General features: G+C 37.8%; 2 protein-coding genes across 2 annotated transcripts; both read right to left on the bottom strand.

Moving 5' to 3' along the window:
* Positions 1 to 17,942, bottom strand: part of Erich1 (glutamate-rich 1) — a gene marked incomplete at its 5' end in the record, with an annotated part of 52,793,804 nt that overhangs the window by 26,996,791 nt on the left and 25,779,071 nt on the right.
* On the bottom strand, positions 197 to 4,372 carry Adam34 (a disintegrin and metallopeptidase domain 34). 2 transcript variants are annotated; one of them, NM_001135090.2, is made up of 2 exons: positions 4,236 to 4,372; positions 197 to 2,609 (listed from the first exon to the last, which is right to left on the bottom strand). In NM_001135090.2, exon 2 carries the CDS (start codon positions 2,478 to 2,480, stop codon positions 342 to 344), a length of 2,139 nt encoding a protein of 712 aa, NP_001128562.1. In that variant the 5' UTR covers positions 2,481 to 2,609; positions 4,236 to 4,372; the 3' UTR covers positions 197 to 341. The 2 variants fall into 2 exon arrangements, with proteins under 2 accessions (NP_001128562.1, XP_087445263.1); XM_087589137.1 differs by having other exon boundaries at positions 4,299 to 4,370.

Here is a 17,942-nt window from a genome sequence, read left to right as displayed (position 1 = left end):
ATACAGAGAGAGAGAGAGAGGGAGAGAGAGAGAGAGAGAGAGAGAGAGAGAGAGAGAGAGAGAGAGAGAGAGAGGGGGGGGGGAGGGAGGAAGAGAGGGAAGGAGGGGGAGGGGGAGGGGGAGGGGGAGGGGGAGGGGGAGAGGGAGAGGGAGAGGAGTAACATATGTTAAAATGTCTACACATTAGTACCTGAAGGAAGTTTTATAGGGTATATTTTATTGTTTCTTTTACCTGTGGCATTTTCCCCTTCAGGTTTTGCAAGTTTGTAGACCAGAGATTGTGTTTTCTGGTGAGATTTTTTATCACCAGATTCTGAGTGTGGCACAGCTTATTTTCAGGATCATTTCCTTAACTTACGAAGGCCATACAAAGAAATTAAGCCAAGCACATACAGAATTAAAAAAGCTAGGAAGTACATACTCCAATTGGTAGGAGATGAGATCACTGGAGGTGGTCCACTATCTATACTACCTCCATAGCCACGTAGTCGACAGTCCGGTGGTTCCCATGTGATGTCACAATGGCAGTGGTGTTTATTGTTGCAGACACCTTGCATATTGCATAACTGTGGTGAACAGTTACTTATCAGAACAGACTTGCTGACACACTTTCTGTCAACACATAAATAGTCTGGAGCACAAACTGTGCCATCGCTCACTGCTCCAAAGTCATCTATGGGTATCCCAAAATGATAGTCCATAGTCCAGCAGGTGACATTATTGAAGTGAGTATAATGCACTGTTTCGTGGTTTTTCCTCTGGGGAAGTTCTGTCACATTCTCACACTGAATTCGCCCACAGAATACATCAGCAGGTTGGCATCTTCTGTATTTAGAACTATCATTACCACAGTTACCGAAACGGTCACCCCGTTTGTTCATTTCCGTGTAGCAAATTTCACCGGCACTTCTACTTCCATTGCCAAAAATATTTCGACACTGTTCATCATGTTGATGACATGCCATTTTATAGCAGTAGCCATCACCACTACAAGGGTTTCCGTCCTCTTTATACACATCTCCTGGACACTCGTGTGAAGATCCATTGCACCACTCGGGAAGATCACATTCATTTTTCTCTTTTCTACACACAGTGCCTGTTGGAAGGAACTGGCAATCTTTGCAACAAAGCCCAAAAGCACATTGTGCACCAGGTTTGAGAACACAGTCCTCGCTACAGCATGGATCTTTCAGACAGGATTCCAAGTTCCCACAATCACACTGCTCTTCTTCCTCAACCATCTTATTTCCACACACAGTCAGGGTCAGGTTTGTTTTCAGTGCATCTGGAATATCGTATAAGCAACTTCTTTTGTTTACAACTGAATACATTTCTTCATAACTACAGTTGCTGAATTTGGGGGAATTAGACTTATATGGGGCCATTATGCAGCTTTGTCTCCCACAAGTACATCCACTGACATCATGCATCATACCCAAGTTATGACCCATCTCATGTGCTATAATGAATGCCATGTCTGACAATGAATCAGAAATGAAACTGTTAACTGCACAATTAAGAGTTATACAAACTGTACCTACATTAGCTAAACCTAAATATATACCATATCCACGTTTGACATAAAGGTGTATGATATCATGTCTAATACGATTGCCAATCGTATTTATCTTCCAAGTACAGAACGCAGTTAAGACCATCTGTATATCTTGTTCTACATTGACTAAGTTTCTTTCACTCCACACTTGAAGAGTGGTTAAAACCACATCAGTATCTATTTGAAGATAGTACCCATTTATTCCATTGACTATTTGCAACATATCTTGGATACAAGTTGTGGTATTATTATTTCTATGAACATACCGATTATGGTCTAGTACAACAAAATAATCAATAAACCTGTGATGTGTCCACCAATTCTCATATGGGTTTTGCAAAAGAATGGAGTCATTGTTTTCTTGGAGCTTCATTTGTCGTGCTATTTCCTTTTCTGATAACCCGCATCTCATGGTGAATGATTCTGACTTGTCAGTGTCCACTTTATAAGCCAGATGTTCAAATGTTGAACTTGAGCTCTTGGGCATGATTTCATAAGTTGTGCCGTTTATCTCTAGTATGCCTTGCAAACTCCCGAAACAGGTGTTAATAATAACAAGGGACTCTGGGTCTTCATCCACATAACCGAGGTAGTAGCAGTCATTTTGCACAAAAGGCTGTTCTTCAAGGAGATCACCTTGCTGAGTATAAGTGAATAGTATGAAGTTTCTGGATATCAAGTTTTTTTTGGGTTTCATATTGATTATGTGTCTCTGCCCCTCAATGTTCAGGTTATAGGACAACCAACCTGGGGAAATATTATTTCTGTTAGTGACAGTGACCCTCAAGGGTATCACTGCTTCTGGAAAGCTACTGTACTTAGCATGGCCCATTGGTGACCATGCAGAGAGGAAGAACATCTTCCACAGGCAGAACTTAAGGAACATGTCCCTTTTATGGACCATGGCCTCACCCACAGTCACCATGCCCTATTAGAGACAAAGGAGGAGCTTGAGAAGGCCTTGCTCTCCCAGTCCTCACTTGCACTGGTTGCAGGCAGCAATCGCCTTTAATCATGGGTCTTCTGACAGAATTGAGTCATAAGAGCAGCAGGACTAAAAAAAAAACAGGTAAATAAGGGCAAACATAAGAATTGGTAAATCACGGTCAAGTTAAATTAGCTGGCATAACTGGAGAGAATGGGTTGAAATCAATTAATCTCTGCTCCAAGATGTTTCAACAACACACTTTTATTTTCCTTAAATGGTGTAGTGTACTCTTCTGTAAATATATTTCTAAAACACTCCCAGTTCTGAATGGGACAATAAAAATAAATTACCCTTACTTCCATGTGGTTTCTGAATATTCCAATTTTCCATCCTTCCTCAACTGTAATTGTAGATTTCCTATGCTAAACATTAAAGCTGTCATTGCTTTCATATAGCTAGTTGGAACCCTCCTCCACAACCCTACTGCTTACTGAGTGCATTTGCCTGTTTCCTTCTGTCCTTGATGTGTCATTGCTCTGGGTGTCAGAAACATATTTCAGGCTGTAAATTATTCTCATTTCTTCATATGATTTTTAAAAATGTTCTTGCATGCGAGTCTAAACCTCATGGGCATGTTGATATATGTGTAAAAGTGAATTCCTCCTGACTATACCCCTTGTTTGTGCCATTAGTTCCAAATTTTAGTGTTTCATTTATTTATTGTTTGTGCATATATCTGAAAGTACATATGTATATAAGCATGTGTGTATATGTGTCCGAGGGTATATGTCTTTGTGTGCATGTGTTTGTCTCTCTTTAGAGAAGTCTACCACAAGTTTTGGATCTCATTCCTAGGCCATCATCCACCTTGTTTCTCAGTATAGAGGTGGTAACTGACATTGTACTCTCTAACGTATTAAGAACTGATCACCAGCAAGCCTTAGAAATCTGTGTATTTCTGCCTTCTCATAGCTAGAATTGCAAGCACAGACAAGAAAACATTTTAGACAGGCTTCAGGATTCCTTATCATGTCTGTGTTGCTTTTTGCAACATTCATTTTACCCAATAAGCTCTCTCTGTCTCTTGTCTGATCTCTTTAGTGTATTACTATTTTAAAAAATAATTAAGGAACAATATGTACTAACATATACAGATGAAAAGACTGTATACGAAAAAGTATATTAAAGAGATATTTAGTGGCATTATAATAAAACTCTGATTAAAACTCTAACATGCTGATGATTATCCAAAAATACTTTGCTTTAGATTTGATAATTGTCATAGAAAGTATATTTCTGGTATAAAGGATAATAATAATAATAATAATAATAATAATAATAATAATAATAGAGCAAGCTCTTTCATTACTGCATAAAATAATTTTACCATCCACAACTCCAGAAAAAAGATAAGATTTTTCTTTTCTTTTAAACTTCGGTACAATTATTTTAACCTAGATTTCATGGTGGCTCACAGACATCTGATTTTACCCCATTTTTTTTTCTGCTCACAGCTTCATCTGATTTATTTATAGCTAGCCACTTACCACCCAAGATCTTTAACAATTTAGGATGTAGTGAATTACACTAATAACATTAAAGTCACTGTAACAAAATAGAAGAGATTGGAAATATCTGAAGAATATAAATGCCATCCCCAACAGAAACAATTGGCAAGGAACTGAGGTCTCTATGTGTTCCTCCCCTAATTATCTGTGCTTCTGTCCCTTATTGAATCTGCTAAAGGCTTACGATCAGGTGAAGAGGTGCCTATGTTCCTTTCTTGTTTTGGTCTTGCTCACAAAACATTTTTACCTAAAAAGGTGGTTGTTTGAGAATGCCCAAGAGAATATGAACCCCCCATTTCTCTCTCATGGTTTATGTTCTAGATTCATGTGCCTAGCAACAGCATCCTTTAATCTAAGAACTTAGCAAGTGATGGGGTTCTTCCTCATGGTTCTTCTACCAAGTCAACCAAAGTTATTCAGTTTCCTCTTTTCTGTCAGTAAGTCTAACTTCTTTCTCTTCATATGCTATACTCCAGTGTCTCTGGCTCAATAAATTTCATTTCCAAATTCATATTTTTCCTTTTATACTGTAAAACTATTTGGACTTTCTATTTTGTCATATAATAATCACTGTTCTTTTGTTTAGTCTTAACCATAATAAGGAATACTCAAAGCACTTCAGATTATGGAAAAGAATTTCTGTCTTTTGAAATATACTCTTAAAAAAATCAATTGTCTGCCATTAGTTTTATTTTTATCAGGTCAGTGAAGACCCCTGAGACATTGAACACCTGCACTGTAGGGTACTTTCTATGTCATACAACTGTTACTCAAGGTAATATATGGTAATGAGTTTGGAAAGGTGGGGAGTAACAGCATAGGGGTAAATTTTTGGTAGTGGGGTAGCTCATAACTGAGAAACATTAATCTGGGAGCAGTGTATTTAATAGATCGATTAGAAAATGGTGAGGACGTCTTGGTTTGCTGATTAAGATTACTAATGTCTGGGGCTGGAGAGATGGCTCAGCCGTTAAAGGCTAGGCTCACAACCAAAAATATAAGATTACTAATGTCTGGGTGCTTGATCACTTGCCAGTACGTTTTATTAATCCTTCCATATTTTTTTTATTATTTTCTAGGAGAATTTTTTCCTTTATATTTTATTACACTTTTTTCTCATCCTGGAACTCATTTCAGATCTGTCTCCCCATTCCAACTCACCAAACTTTAAGTTTCTCTCTGTCTTAAAACACAGCGAAACATCAAGAAATACAACAACAAAACAACAATAACAAAACAACAACAACAACAACAACAACAACAACAACAACAACACAAGACACTAAAGGACCTGAATTCCACTGAGTGCTGGCCAATTGTCTGTGATCATCATGTCTGCTAACAAATGAGTGGGGTTAGAATACGTAGTTTCACTATAGTAAAAAAAACCCAAAACCCTATTTTTTCCTTTTCCTGCAATTATCACTTGCACATAGCTTGAACAGGTATGTTTTTTTTCACGTGTGTGTGTGTGTGTGTGTGTGTGTGTGCGTGTGTGTGTGTGTGTGTGTGAGTTTATACGTGTGTCCGTCTTATGTCTGTAAAATGCTATTTCCTTAACGATCCATCTTCTCTTGCTCATAGAATCGTTACATTTCCTGCTCCACAATAATCTGTGACTGCTGAGGGGAGGGTTTTGATCAGAATATCCTATTTAGGGCGGAACACCCCAAAGATTCTCATGTCCAGTGTATTGTTCAGTCTGTTCTTGGTGTCATTCACAACCCTTTGCTTGAAGAAGGTTCTTTGATGAGAGCTGAGCAACAGTTTGGTCAATGGGTAGAGCAATATGTCATTAGGACTCAGTTTATTCTAATATTAAGTTGAATAATAGTTGTATGTGTCCTCCTAGGACATATGCCTTAGTCTAAGCATAAGCAATAGAAGTGGGGTTTCCATATCATGAGGTTTAACTTAAATCCAGTAAGAACAGGATTGGTGAGGCTTTCCTATCTTCATTATTGAAACCATGAACAACCTTTAGGCAGTCCATTCCTATAGCTTGGCATAGCTATGTGACATCTGGGTAAAATTGTTATCATCTTTACTCTGGAGCAAATATGGCACTTTTTACTGGTATAGACAACTCTTTTTTTGTATTTTTACTGGATATTTATGTATTTACATTTCAAATGTCATTCCCTTTTCTCTCCTTTCTCTTCCCCTCCCACTTCTCTCCCTGCTTCCATGAAGATGCTCCCACTCCCACCCACCTACTCCCACCTCAATGCCCTGGCATTCGTCTACACTGGAGAAACAAGCCTTCACAGGACCATGGGCTTCTCCTATTGATGCCAGACAATGTCATCCTCTGCTACATATGTGGCTGGAGCCATGGGTTCCTCCATGTGTACTTATTGGTTGGTGGTTTAGTACCTGGAAGATCTGGGAGCTCTGATTGGTTGATATTGTTGTTCATCCTTTGGGGTTGCAAACCCCATCAGCTCCTTCAGTCTTTCTCTAACTCCTCAGGTACTAGTATGTCCAGTTTTCTAAGGAACTGCCAGACTGATTTCCAAAGTGGTTGTACTGGCTTACAATCACTGGAGATTTTGAACTTAGCCATTCTGACTGGTGTGAGGTGGAATCTCAGCGTTGTTTTGATTTGCATGTCCCTGATGACTAAGTATGTTGAACATTTCCTTAGGTGCTTCTCAGCCATTCAGTATTCCTCTGTTGAGAATTTGTTTAGTTCTCTACCCAAATTTTTATTTTGTACTTTTTTATCTTTTACATTTTTATTGGATATTATTTACATTTCAAATATTATCCCCATTCCCAGTTTCCCCTCCAGAAACCTGCTATCTTCCCCTGCTTCTATGAAGTTGCTCTCCCCTGTCCACTCCCTCCCTCCTCCCTGCCCTGAAATTCTCCTACACTGGGGCATCAAGGCTTGACAGGTCCAAGGGACTTCCCTCCCAACGAGGCCCTCCTTTCCTACGTGTGCAGCTAGAGCCATAGGTCCATCCTTGTGTACTTTTGGGATGGTAATTTAGTCCCTGGGAGCTCTGGAGGGTCTGGTTGGTTGATATTGTTGTTCTTCCTTTGGTGTTGCAAACCCCTTCAGCTCCTTCGGTCTTTTTTCTGACACCTCCATTGGGGACCCTGTTCTCAGTTTAACTGTTAGCTGCAAGCGTTGACCTCTGTAATTGTCAGGCCCTGGCAGAGCCACTCAAGAAACAACTATATCAGGCTCTTGTCAGCATGCACTTCTTGGCATGAGCAGTATTGTTTGGGTTTGGTGGCTGTAAATGGAATGGATCCCCCCAGTGGAGCAGTCTCTGAATGGCCTTTCCTTCTGTTTCAGTCTCCACATTTCCTCCCATGAGTATTTTTGTTCCCACTTCTGAGAAGGACTGAAGCATCCACATTTTGGTCTTCCTTCTTCTTTTAGTCTTTGAATGGTATTTTTCATATTCCAAGATTTTGGTCCAATATCCACTTAGTAGCGAGTATATGCCATGTGTGTTCTTTTGTGACTGGGTTACCTCATTCAGGATGATATTTTCTAGTTCCATCTATTTGCCTAAGAATTTCATGTAGTCATTGTTTTTAATAGCGGAGTAATACTCCATTGTGAAAATGTACCATATTTTCTGTATCTATTCCTCTGTTGAAAGACATCTGCGTTCTTTCCAGCTTCTGGCTAATATAAGTAAGGCTGCTATGAACACAGCAGAGATTAGCTCTGTAGCCCATTTTTTTTAATGGTGTTATTTGGTTCTCTGAATTCTAACTTCTTGAGTTCTTTCTATATATTAGATATTAGCCCTATATTGGATGTAGGATTAGTAAAGATTTTTTTCCTAATCTGTTGGTTAAGCAGTGACCTTTGCTTTCCAAACCTTTTCAGTTTTATGAGGTCCATTTGTCAATTCTTGATCCTACAGCACAAGTCATTGGTGTTCAGTCAAGAAAATTTCCCCTATGCCTATGTGTTCAAAACTCTTCCTCACTTTCTCTTCTATTAGTTTCAGTGTATATGGTTTTATGTGGAGGTCTTTGATCCAGTTGGACTTGAGCTTTATAGAAAGGGAAAAGAATGAATCTATTCACATTCTTCTACATGCTGACCTCCAGATGAACCAGTACTATTGTTGAAAATGCTATTTTTTTCCACTGGATTGTTTTAGCTCCTTGGCTAAAACTGTGGGTTCATTTCTGGGACTTCAATTCTATTCTATTGATCTACATGCCTGTCATTGTATCAATACCATACAGCTTTTATCATGATTACTCTGTAATACAGCTTGAGTTCAAGGATGGTGATTTCCCCAGAAGTTCTTTTATTGTTGAGAATATTTTTCACTATCCTATGTTTTTCGTTATAGCAAATGAATTTGCATATTTTTCTTTCTATCTCATGAAGAATTGACTTCGAATTTTGATGGTTATTGCATTGAATCTGTAGATTGCTTTTGGCAAGATGACCACTTTTACTATATTAATACTGCCAATCCATGAACATAGGAGATCTTTCCATCTTCTGAAACCTTCTTCGATTTCTTTCTTCAGAGATGTGAAGTTCTTGTCATACAGATTTTTCACTTGCTTAGTTAGAGGCACACCGAGGTATTTTATGTTATTTGGGATTATTTTGATGGGTATTGTTTCCCTAATTTCTTTCTCAGCCTGATTATCCTTTGAGTTGAGGAAGGCTACTGATTTGTTTGGGTTAATTTTATATCCGACCACTTTATTGTTTATCAGGATTAGTAGTTTTCTGGTGGAACTTTTCGGATAATTTAAGTATACTATCATACCATATGGAAATAGTGATATTTTGACTTCTTCCCTTTCAATTTGTATCCCTTTGATCTCCTTTTGTTGTCTGATTGTTCTGGCTAGGACTTTGAGTACAGTATTAAATAAGTAGGCAGTCTTGTATAGTCCCTGATTTTAGTGCGGTTGCTTGACGTTTCTCTCCATTTAGTTTGACGTTGGCTACTGTTTTCCTGTATATTGCTTTTTACTATGTTTAGGCTTGGACCTTGAGTTCCTGATCTTTCCAGGACTTTTATCAAAAAGGGGTGTAGAATTTTGTCAAATGCTTTCTTAGCATCTAGTGAAATGATCATGTGGTTTTTCTTTTTTTTTTTTTGAGTTTGTTTATATAGCGGATTATGTTGATGGCTTTCTGTATATTGAACCATCCCTGCATCCCTGGAATGAAACCTACTTGATCATGGTGAATGATCATTTTGATATGTTCTTGGAATCAGTTTGCGAGAATTTTATTGAGTAATTTTGCATCAATATTCATGAGAGAAATTGGTCTGAAGTTCTATTTCTTTGCAGTATCTTTGTGCGTTTTAAATATAAGAGTAATTGTGGCTTCAAAGAACAAATTAGACAGTGTTCCTTCTGTTTCTATTTTGTGGAATAGTTTGTAGAGTATTGGTATTAAGTCTTCTTTGAAGGTCTGTACTAAACCAATCTGGTTCTGGGCTTTTTTTGGTTGGGAGACTTTTATGAATGCTTTAATTTATTTATGGGTTGTTGGACTGTTTAGATGGTTTATCTGATCTTGATTTAACTTTGGTACCTGGTATCTGTCTAGAAAATTGTCCGTTTCCTCCAGATTTTCCAGTTTTGTTGGGTATAGGTTTTTGTAATAGGATCTGATGATATTTTTAGATTTCTTCAGTTTCTGTTGTTATGTCTTCCTTTTCATTTCTGATTTTGTTAATTTGTATACTGTCTCTGTACCCTCTGGTTAGTCTAGGTAATGGTATATCTATCTTATTGGTTTTCTCAAAGAAGCAGCTCTTAGTTTTTTTTGATTCTTTATATAGGTCCTTTTGTTTTTACTTGGTTGATTTCACCTCTGACTTTGAATATTTCCTGCCTTCTACTCCTCTTAGGTGTATTTGCTTCTTTTCCTTCTCAAGCTTTCAAGTGTGCTATCAAGATGTTCACGTATGGGTTGGGGATTTAGCTCAGTGGTAGAGCGCTTGCCTAGGAAGCGCAAGGCCCTGGGTTCGGTCCCCAGCTCCAAAAAAAAAAAAAAAAAAAAGAACAACAACAAAAAAAAGATGTTCACATATTTTCTCTCCCAATTTCTTTTTGGAGGCCCTCAGAGCTATGAGTTTCCCTCTTAGACCTGCTTTCATTGACTCCCATCATTTTGAGTATGTCTTGCCTGTATTTCCATTACATTCGTAGCAGTCTTTAATTTCTTTATTTCTTCCTTGACCAAGTTATCGTTGAGTAGAGTGCTGTTCAGCTTCCATGTGTTGTGAGCTTTCTGTTGTTTTTGTTGTCATAAAAGACCAGCCTTAGTATGCTATCTGATCAGACACAAAGGAATATGTCCATCTTCTTGTATCTGTGGAGGAATGTTTTGTGACCAATTATATGGTCAGTTTTGGAAAAGTTCCATGATGTGCTGAGAAGAAGGTATATTCTTTTGTTTTAAGATGAAATGTTCTATAGATATCTGTTAAATCCATTAGGTTCATAACTTCTGTTAGTTTCTCTGTGTCTCTCTTTAGTTTCTGTTTCCATGATTTGTCCACTGCTGAGAGTGGTGCATTGAGGTCTCCCACTATTATTGTGTGTGGTGTAATGTGTGCTTTGAGCTTTAGTAAAGTTTCTTTTAGGAGTGTGGGTGCCCTTGAATTTGGAGCATCGATATTCAGAGTTGAGAATTCTTCTTGGTAGAAGTGTTCTTCCTTACCTTTTTTGATAACTTTTGGCTGAAAGTAAAATTTATTTGATATTAGAATGGCTACTCCAGCTTGTTTCTTGGGAATGTTTGTTAGGAAAAATTGTTTCCCAACCTTTTACACTAAGGTAGTGTCTGCCTTTGTCACTGAGGTGTATTTCCTGTATGAAGCAAAATACTGGGTCCTGTTTATGTATTCAGTCTGTTAGTCTATGTCTTTTTATTGGAGAATTGAGTCCATTGATATAGACAGATATTAAGAAATAACAATTGTTGTTTCCTGTTATTTTTGTTGTTAGAGATGGAATTATGTTTGTGTGGCTATCTTCCTTGGGTTTCTTGAAAGACAATTACTTTCTTGCTTTTTCTAGGGTGTATTTTCTCTCTGTGTTAGAATTTTCCATCAATTATTCTTTGTAGGACTGGATTTGTGAAAAGATATTGTATAAATTTGGTTTTGTCATAAAATATCTTGTTTCTCCATCTATGATATTGGAGAGTTTTGCTGGATATAGTAGCCTGGGCTCGCATTTGTGTTCTCTTAGGGTCTGTATGACATCTGCCCAGTATCTTCTAGCTTTCATAGTCTCTTTGAGAAGTCTGGTGTAATTCTAATAGGTCTGTCTTTATATGTTACTTGACCTTTTCCACTTACTGGTTTTAATATTCTTTCTTTATTTTGTGTATTTGGTCTTTTGACTATTATGTAACAAGAGGAATTTCTTTTCTAGTCCAATCTGTTTGGAGTTCTGTAGGCTTCTTGTATGTTCATGGGCATCTCTTTCTTTAGGTTAGGGAATTTTGTTGAAGATACTTATTGGCCCTTTAAGTTGGTAATTTTTGCTCTTTTCCATACCTATTATTCTTAGGTTTGGTCTTCTCATTATGTCCTGGATTTCCTGGATGCTTTGGGTTAGGAATTTTTTGCTTTTGCATTTTTATTGACTATTGTGTCAATATTTCTATGCTATCTTTTGCCCCTGAGATTCTCTCTTCAATCTTTTGTATTCTGTTGGCGATGCTTGTATCTGTGACTCCTTTTCTCTTTCCTAGGTTTTCTATCTTCTGGGTTGTCTCTCTATGTGATTTTTCATATTGTTTATATTTCCACTTTTAGATCCTGTATGATTTTGTCCTTCACCTGTTTGATTGTGTTTTCCTGTAGCTCTTTAAGGGATTTTTGTGTTTCCTTGTTAGTGGCTTCTACTTGTTTCCCTGTGTTCTCTTGTATTTCTTATGTGAGTTGTTTACGAAGAGTTCTTAAAGTTCTCTATCATTATCATGAGATGTGGTTTTAAATTTGAATGTTGCTTTTTCACTGTGTTGGGGTATCTGGTATTTGCTTTGACAGGAGAACTGGCTTCTGATGATGCCAAGTAGTCTTGATTTCTGTTACTTATGTTCTTGCTCTTGCCTCTAGACATCTGGTTATCTCTGATGTTAGTTGGTCTTGCTGTTTCTGACTGAAGCTTGTCACTCCTGTGGGTTTGTGAGCTTGTGATCTTAGTGGTGAGAGCACTCTTGGGAGATCAGCTCTCTCCAGGCATTCTTTGGGTCTGGAGATCTGTGGGACAGAGTTAGCTCTGGGCACAGATGGAAACTGGAAGGGTCCTTTCCAAGGGTGCTTCGCTATTCCTATACCCTTTGTACTCCAGGCCAATCTCTCTTTTGACAGCTAGTGGAATTAAAGTGGGGTCCCTTCTGTGGGCTTATGAGTGAGAGCACTCCTGGGAGACCAGCTCTTTCTGGGCAGGTTTTGGTTACATAGGGCTGTGGGACAGCCTTAGATTTGGGCACAGATGGAGACCCGAGGGCCCAGATCAAGTTTTAATTACACTCACAGCTTTTAGTAACATTCTCTTTTTCCATATTGTGTCTGAATGTCTGAACTTTTGACTTTTCTTCAAGAGCAATTGAAAAGTTCCTTAGCTAAAAATTAAGCTTGTCTTTGCATATGGTGTGTGTGTGTGTGTGTGTGTGTGTGTGTGTGTTTGGTGTGATTCAAATTGTAACCCCTTCCAAATAGTTCCCTGGTTATTAAGTACATTTATATGCTCCTTTCTGTTTCCCCTTGTCATTGTCATGGGTGGCAGAAATTTCTCTGAGGCTCAGTATCATTTGTATGTGTGTTTTCCATTCTCTTTGTTACTATGAATGCTGTATCTGAGTGTGTACACTTGTGTGAGTGTGAAACTTGTGTGCACTGTAATGTACGTGTGAAGGGCACAGTTCATTTTCGCTAGTGAGTTCTTGAGAGCCTCATACCCTGCTTATGCAGTTATTCCTCGCAGTTCAGCATTTCATTTACTTATACTGTTTGCTTGAGTGTGTGGGTATAAACGTGTGTTCGTGTTTCTATTTGTAGAGGCCATGAATTGCTATTTGACACAGAGCTGTTCACTCATACCATGTTCACTAAAGAGGAACTGTCTAGCAAGCCTTAGCAGTCTGCCTATGTCTGCCTTCCCATTGCTGGCATTGATGGCATAGGTCACCAACCAGAATTTGACCTAGGTTCGGGAGATCATTGTCATATCTATATGCTTGTGCAACATTCATTTTACTGAAAGAGCTCTTGCTTTTGTGTGGTGTCATCATCTTTACTGAACTCTACTTGGAAAATGTAATTAAAAGTTATAACACACTACATGTAAAAAAGGGCTAAAAACTTCTTGCTTAAGAAAAAAGATAAGGGGTTGGGGATTTAGCTCAGTGGTAGAGCGCTTGCCTAGGAAGCTCAAGGCCCTGGGTTTGGTCCCCAGCTCCGAGAAAAAGAACCAAAAAAAAAAAAAAAAAGAAAGAAAAAAAAGAAATAAAAGACATGTGAGGGCAAAATAATGAAACTGTCCTTAAAACTCTTCCATACTGGGACATTATACATGAGTACTTTGACATAACTTTAGTAATTACAGCATTTTGAGTTCTAGTGTATAGAAAATAATTATTTATTTATTTATTTATTTATTTATTTATTTATTTATTTTGGTTCTTTTTTTTGGACCGAACCCAGGGCCTTGCGCTTCCTAGGCAAGCGCTCTACCACTGAGCTAAATCCCCAACCCCTTAATTATTTATTAATTTGTGTAGCAATGTCAAGATTGTACCAAGAAAAGCATGTCTAAATTTCTCATTAAAATTACAGTAGTAGAAAGGTTAAAAACAAACCTTAATTGAACAAAGTTATGTCTTAATTAAATTACTGTACCCAAGGACTCTTCCGTTCATAACTCTAGGAAAAAGGTAACATTTTTTGCACCAAAAATATATATGGAACAACGACAACAACATGGATTTCATGTTAGCCCTCAGATATCTTTACCATAACATTTTTTCCTCCCCCGAATGTCAAATTATCAGTAGCTAGCCATTTACTCCCCTAGCTCTCCATAATTTAGGATATATAGAATCTCGCTAAAAAAACTCTAGAATCTCCATAATATAATGGAAAAGAGTAGAAATACTTAAAGGAGGGCTGGAGAGATGACTCAGCGGCTAAGAGCACTGAATACTCTTCCAGAGGTCCTGAGTTCAAATCCCAGCAACCACATGGTGGCTCACAACCATCTGTAATGTGGTCTGATGCCCTCTTCTGGTGTGTCAGAAGACAGCTACAGTGTACTTATAATAAATAATTAAATAAATAAATAAATATTTAAATAAGAAATATTTAAAGGAAATGCCATCACCAAGCATGTACAAGGAACTGAGGTCTGCATGTGTTTGACTGCTAAAGGCTTACCATCATATGAAGTGATGCCCATGTTCTTTTCTTATTATTGTCTTGCTCACAAAGCATTTTAAAACCCATCTTAGGAATAAGGATTGTTGTGTGAGCATTCACAAGAGACTGTAAATCCTTCACTTGTCTCTCCTGGAGTAAATTCTAGGTTCATATGCCTCACCACAGGAGGCTTTTCTTTCACAGAACCTGGCAAATGATGACGTTATTCCCAACGGTTCCTCTACCATATCAACTAAAGTCAGTTAGATTTCCTCTTCTCTTTCAGTAAGACTCACTTCTTTCTCCTCATATGCTATGCGCCTGTATCTCCACTGTGAATAAATTTGATTTCCTAACTTACATTTCCCAATATACTATAAATTCAGCCAAATTCTGTATTTATTCATATTATAAAGATCATTGCTTTTTATTTACTTAGTATTGAACCTAGTAAGGAATAATCAAAGCACTTCAAATTCTAGAAAATAATTTCACTCCTTAAAATTAAAAAAAAAAAACCCAATACTCTTAAACAAATGAGTATCTGCCATTAGTTGTATCTTTTTTTGGTCAGCGAGTATCTCAGAGATCTCAAACACCTGTACATGTAGATGCATTGTCTGTTTCATACAATTGTTATTGAAACTAATGCAAGAAATGAGTTTGGAAGAGGAGGGGTGAGGTAAATTTCCTTACCAGTTTAGTATTTTGTAATTGAGAAAATATCAATCTTGGATCAGTGCAATTCATAGGTTGATTAGAAAATGGTGGAGACACGTTTATTCATGGATTCAGATTGCTAATGTCTTGGTACTTAATGACTTGCCTATGTGCTCCATTGACCCTTTGATCTTTTTTTATTATTGTTTTCTGTGAGAATTTCTTGCTGTATATTTTTATAACATTCTTTCCCATCAGGCGATTACTCCCAGATTAATCCCCTGTTCCTATTCACCTAATTTCTTTCTCTGCCCTAACAAACCAAACCAAACCAAACCAAAACAAAACAAAACAAAACACAAACAACAAAATAAAACTCAAAGAAATGATGCTAAAAATGTTGAAACTGCTTTCTCTTTGCCACACTCTAAGTGATCATTTTGTCTGCCTGGGGGTGAGTCAGAGTGTGATGGATGTACCTAGTTTCATTCCATTGAAGAAAATTGATTTTTCATCTCCCAGCAATTATCACTTACAAATAACTTCATGGCTAAGAGTGGGACTCTTAAAATATTTTTATTAAGTTTTCTTAATACAGCGAATTATGATTATGCTTACTAAGGGTGGGAATTTGTGCTCACTTGTGCTTCTTACCAGGATCCTCTCTGGACTGAGATTTTGCATGCTTTTTTTCTCTCTCACTGTTTTTGTGAATTCATCTGTGTGTCTGTCCTATTGAGTCTGGGAAATGCTCTTTCTTTAAAGTCATCTATCACCTATGGCTCATGGAATCTTTTATTCCCATTCCCACAATGATCTCTGAGCCTTTAGTGGTGGGGTTTGACATAGACATCTCATTTAGGGTTAGCAATTCAAAGTTTCTCATTTTGTGCATCTTGTCCTGTCTGGGACTTTGTGCTATTTACTATACATTTCATAGGTTGATGTGAGCAAATGCTGGGAACTTGTTTATCTACTGATTAAGATCACTAATGTTGGGAGCATGTTGACATTCCAGAGGGCTGTGTTGACCATTGCATTGTTTTATTATTATTATTTTCTTTGAGAGTTTTATTCTATAAAACTTTATATTTTATTATATTCTTTCCTGTCCTATAGCTCCTCCAAGATACATTGACCCTTCCAACCCATCCAACTTCATGTCCATTTTCTGCCTTAAAACAAAACAAAACAAAACAAAGCAGGTCGCTTTTCTGGTCTGTATCTCCAACTGCATCCATGATAGATGGGCCTGCCTACTCGCCCAACCCACAGCCCTGCCTGTCTCCCAGGAGGTCTGCAATAAACATGGATACAGTGAGATGCTCACCCCAACATCTCTTCCAGCTGGGACCCTGATGTAGCCCAGCAGATGAGATCTCTCCCTCCCTGCTGGAGTCCCATTGCCCTTCTGGTTCACATCTAAACCTGCACTTGCAGTAGATCATAGTGCCCACTTGACCACCCCACAACCCTTCTTGTCCCCCCCCAAAGAATAAGTTGGAGTAGTAGCCATTCTAATATCCAAAAAATAGACTTTCAATTTAAAGGAACCAAAAGAGATAGGGAACGATTAATACTTCCTACTAATCAAAGGAAAAATCTACCAATTCTGAACATCTATCCTACAAATGCAAAGGCACCCACATTCTTAAAAGAAACTTTACTTAAGCTCAAAACACACATTGAACCTCACACGATAATCGTGGGAGACTCTTCAAAACTTCAGTCTCACCAATGGACAGGTCGTCCAAACAGAAGCTAAACAGAGAAATGAACTAACAAAATTTATGAACCAAATGGATGTAACAGGTATCTAAAGAACATTTCACCCCAAAACAAAAGAATATACCTTTTGCTCAGCACTTCATGGAACCTTCTGCAAAACTGACCATATAATTGGACCCAAGACAAACCCATCAAATACATGTAGATTGAAATAATCCTTTGCATTCTATCAGATCACCGTGGACTAAGGCTGGACTTCAGTAACAACAACAACAACAACACAACAATAACAACAGAAAGCCCATATACTCTGGAAACTGAACAACTCTCTCCTCAATAATAATTTTGCCAGAGAAGAAATAAAGAAGTTAAAGACTATCTAGAATTCAGTGAAAATGAAGATGCAACAAACCCAAGCTTATGGAACACAATGTTAAAAGGAAAATTCATAGCACTAAATGCCTTCATGAAGAAATTTGAGAGATCCTATACTAGCAACTTAATAGCACACCTGAAAACTCTAGAACAAAAATTTCAAGCACAGCCAAGAAGAGTAGACAGTAGGAAATAGCCAAAGTCAGGGCTAAAATCAACCATTTAGAAACAATACAAAGAACTACAAAATCAGGAGCTCATACTTTGAGAAAATCAACAAGAATGATATATCCTTAGACAAAATAGCCAAAATAAACAGAGACAGTATCCAAATTAACAAAATCAGAATTGAAAAAGGAAGCATAGCAACAGAAACTGAGGGAAATCAAAAGCTTATTGAACCTTCTTTCTTATAGCACCAGGACAACTTGACCTATACAAGTTGATCTCCCTCGAAGCTAAAGGAACTGTGAAGTAAGGCTGTGAAGCACGATTGGTTAGTAAGAGCCAATAGATTTCTGGTTGGTTAGAACAAAGTCTTGTCCTCAGATATGACAGACTAAAGGATTTGCTATCTTCAAATTTGTAATTATTTGCTTTGTGTCCCCCAGTTAGGTTTGTTTTAGAAAAGCTACCGTTTCTTGAATCTGCTAGAGTCAGGATTTCTGAAATGTGAGGTTTCAATGGAGGGAAAACCAAGGATATGGAAATAAAGAGGACACTAAGCTAGGGTCAGGAAG

The sequence above is a fragment of the Rattus norvegicus genome, chromosome 16 (genome assembly GCF_021556685.1).
Source record: "Rattus norvegicus strain SHRSP/BbbUtx chromosome 16, alternate assembly SHRSP_T2T, whole genome shotgun sequence".
Taxonomy (NCBI): domain Eukaryota; kingdom Metazoa; phylum Chordata; class Mammalia; order Rodentia; family Muridae; genus Rattus; species Rattus norvegicus.
This window is presented reverse-complemented; position numbering and strand designations above follow the sequence as displayed.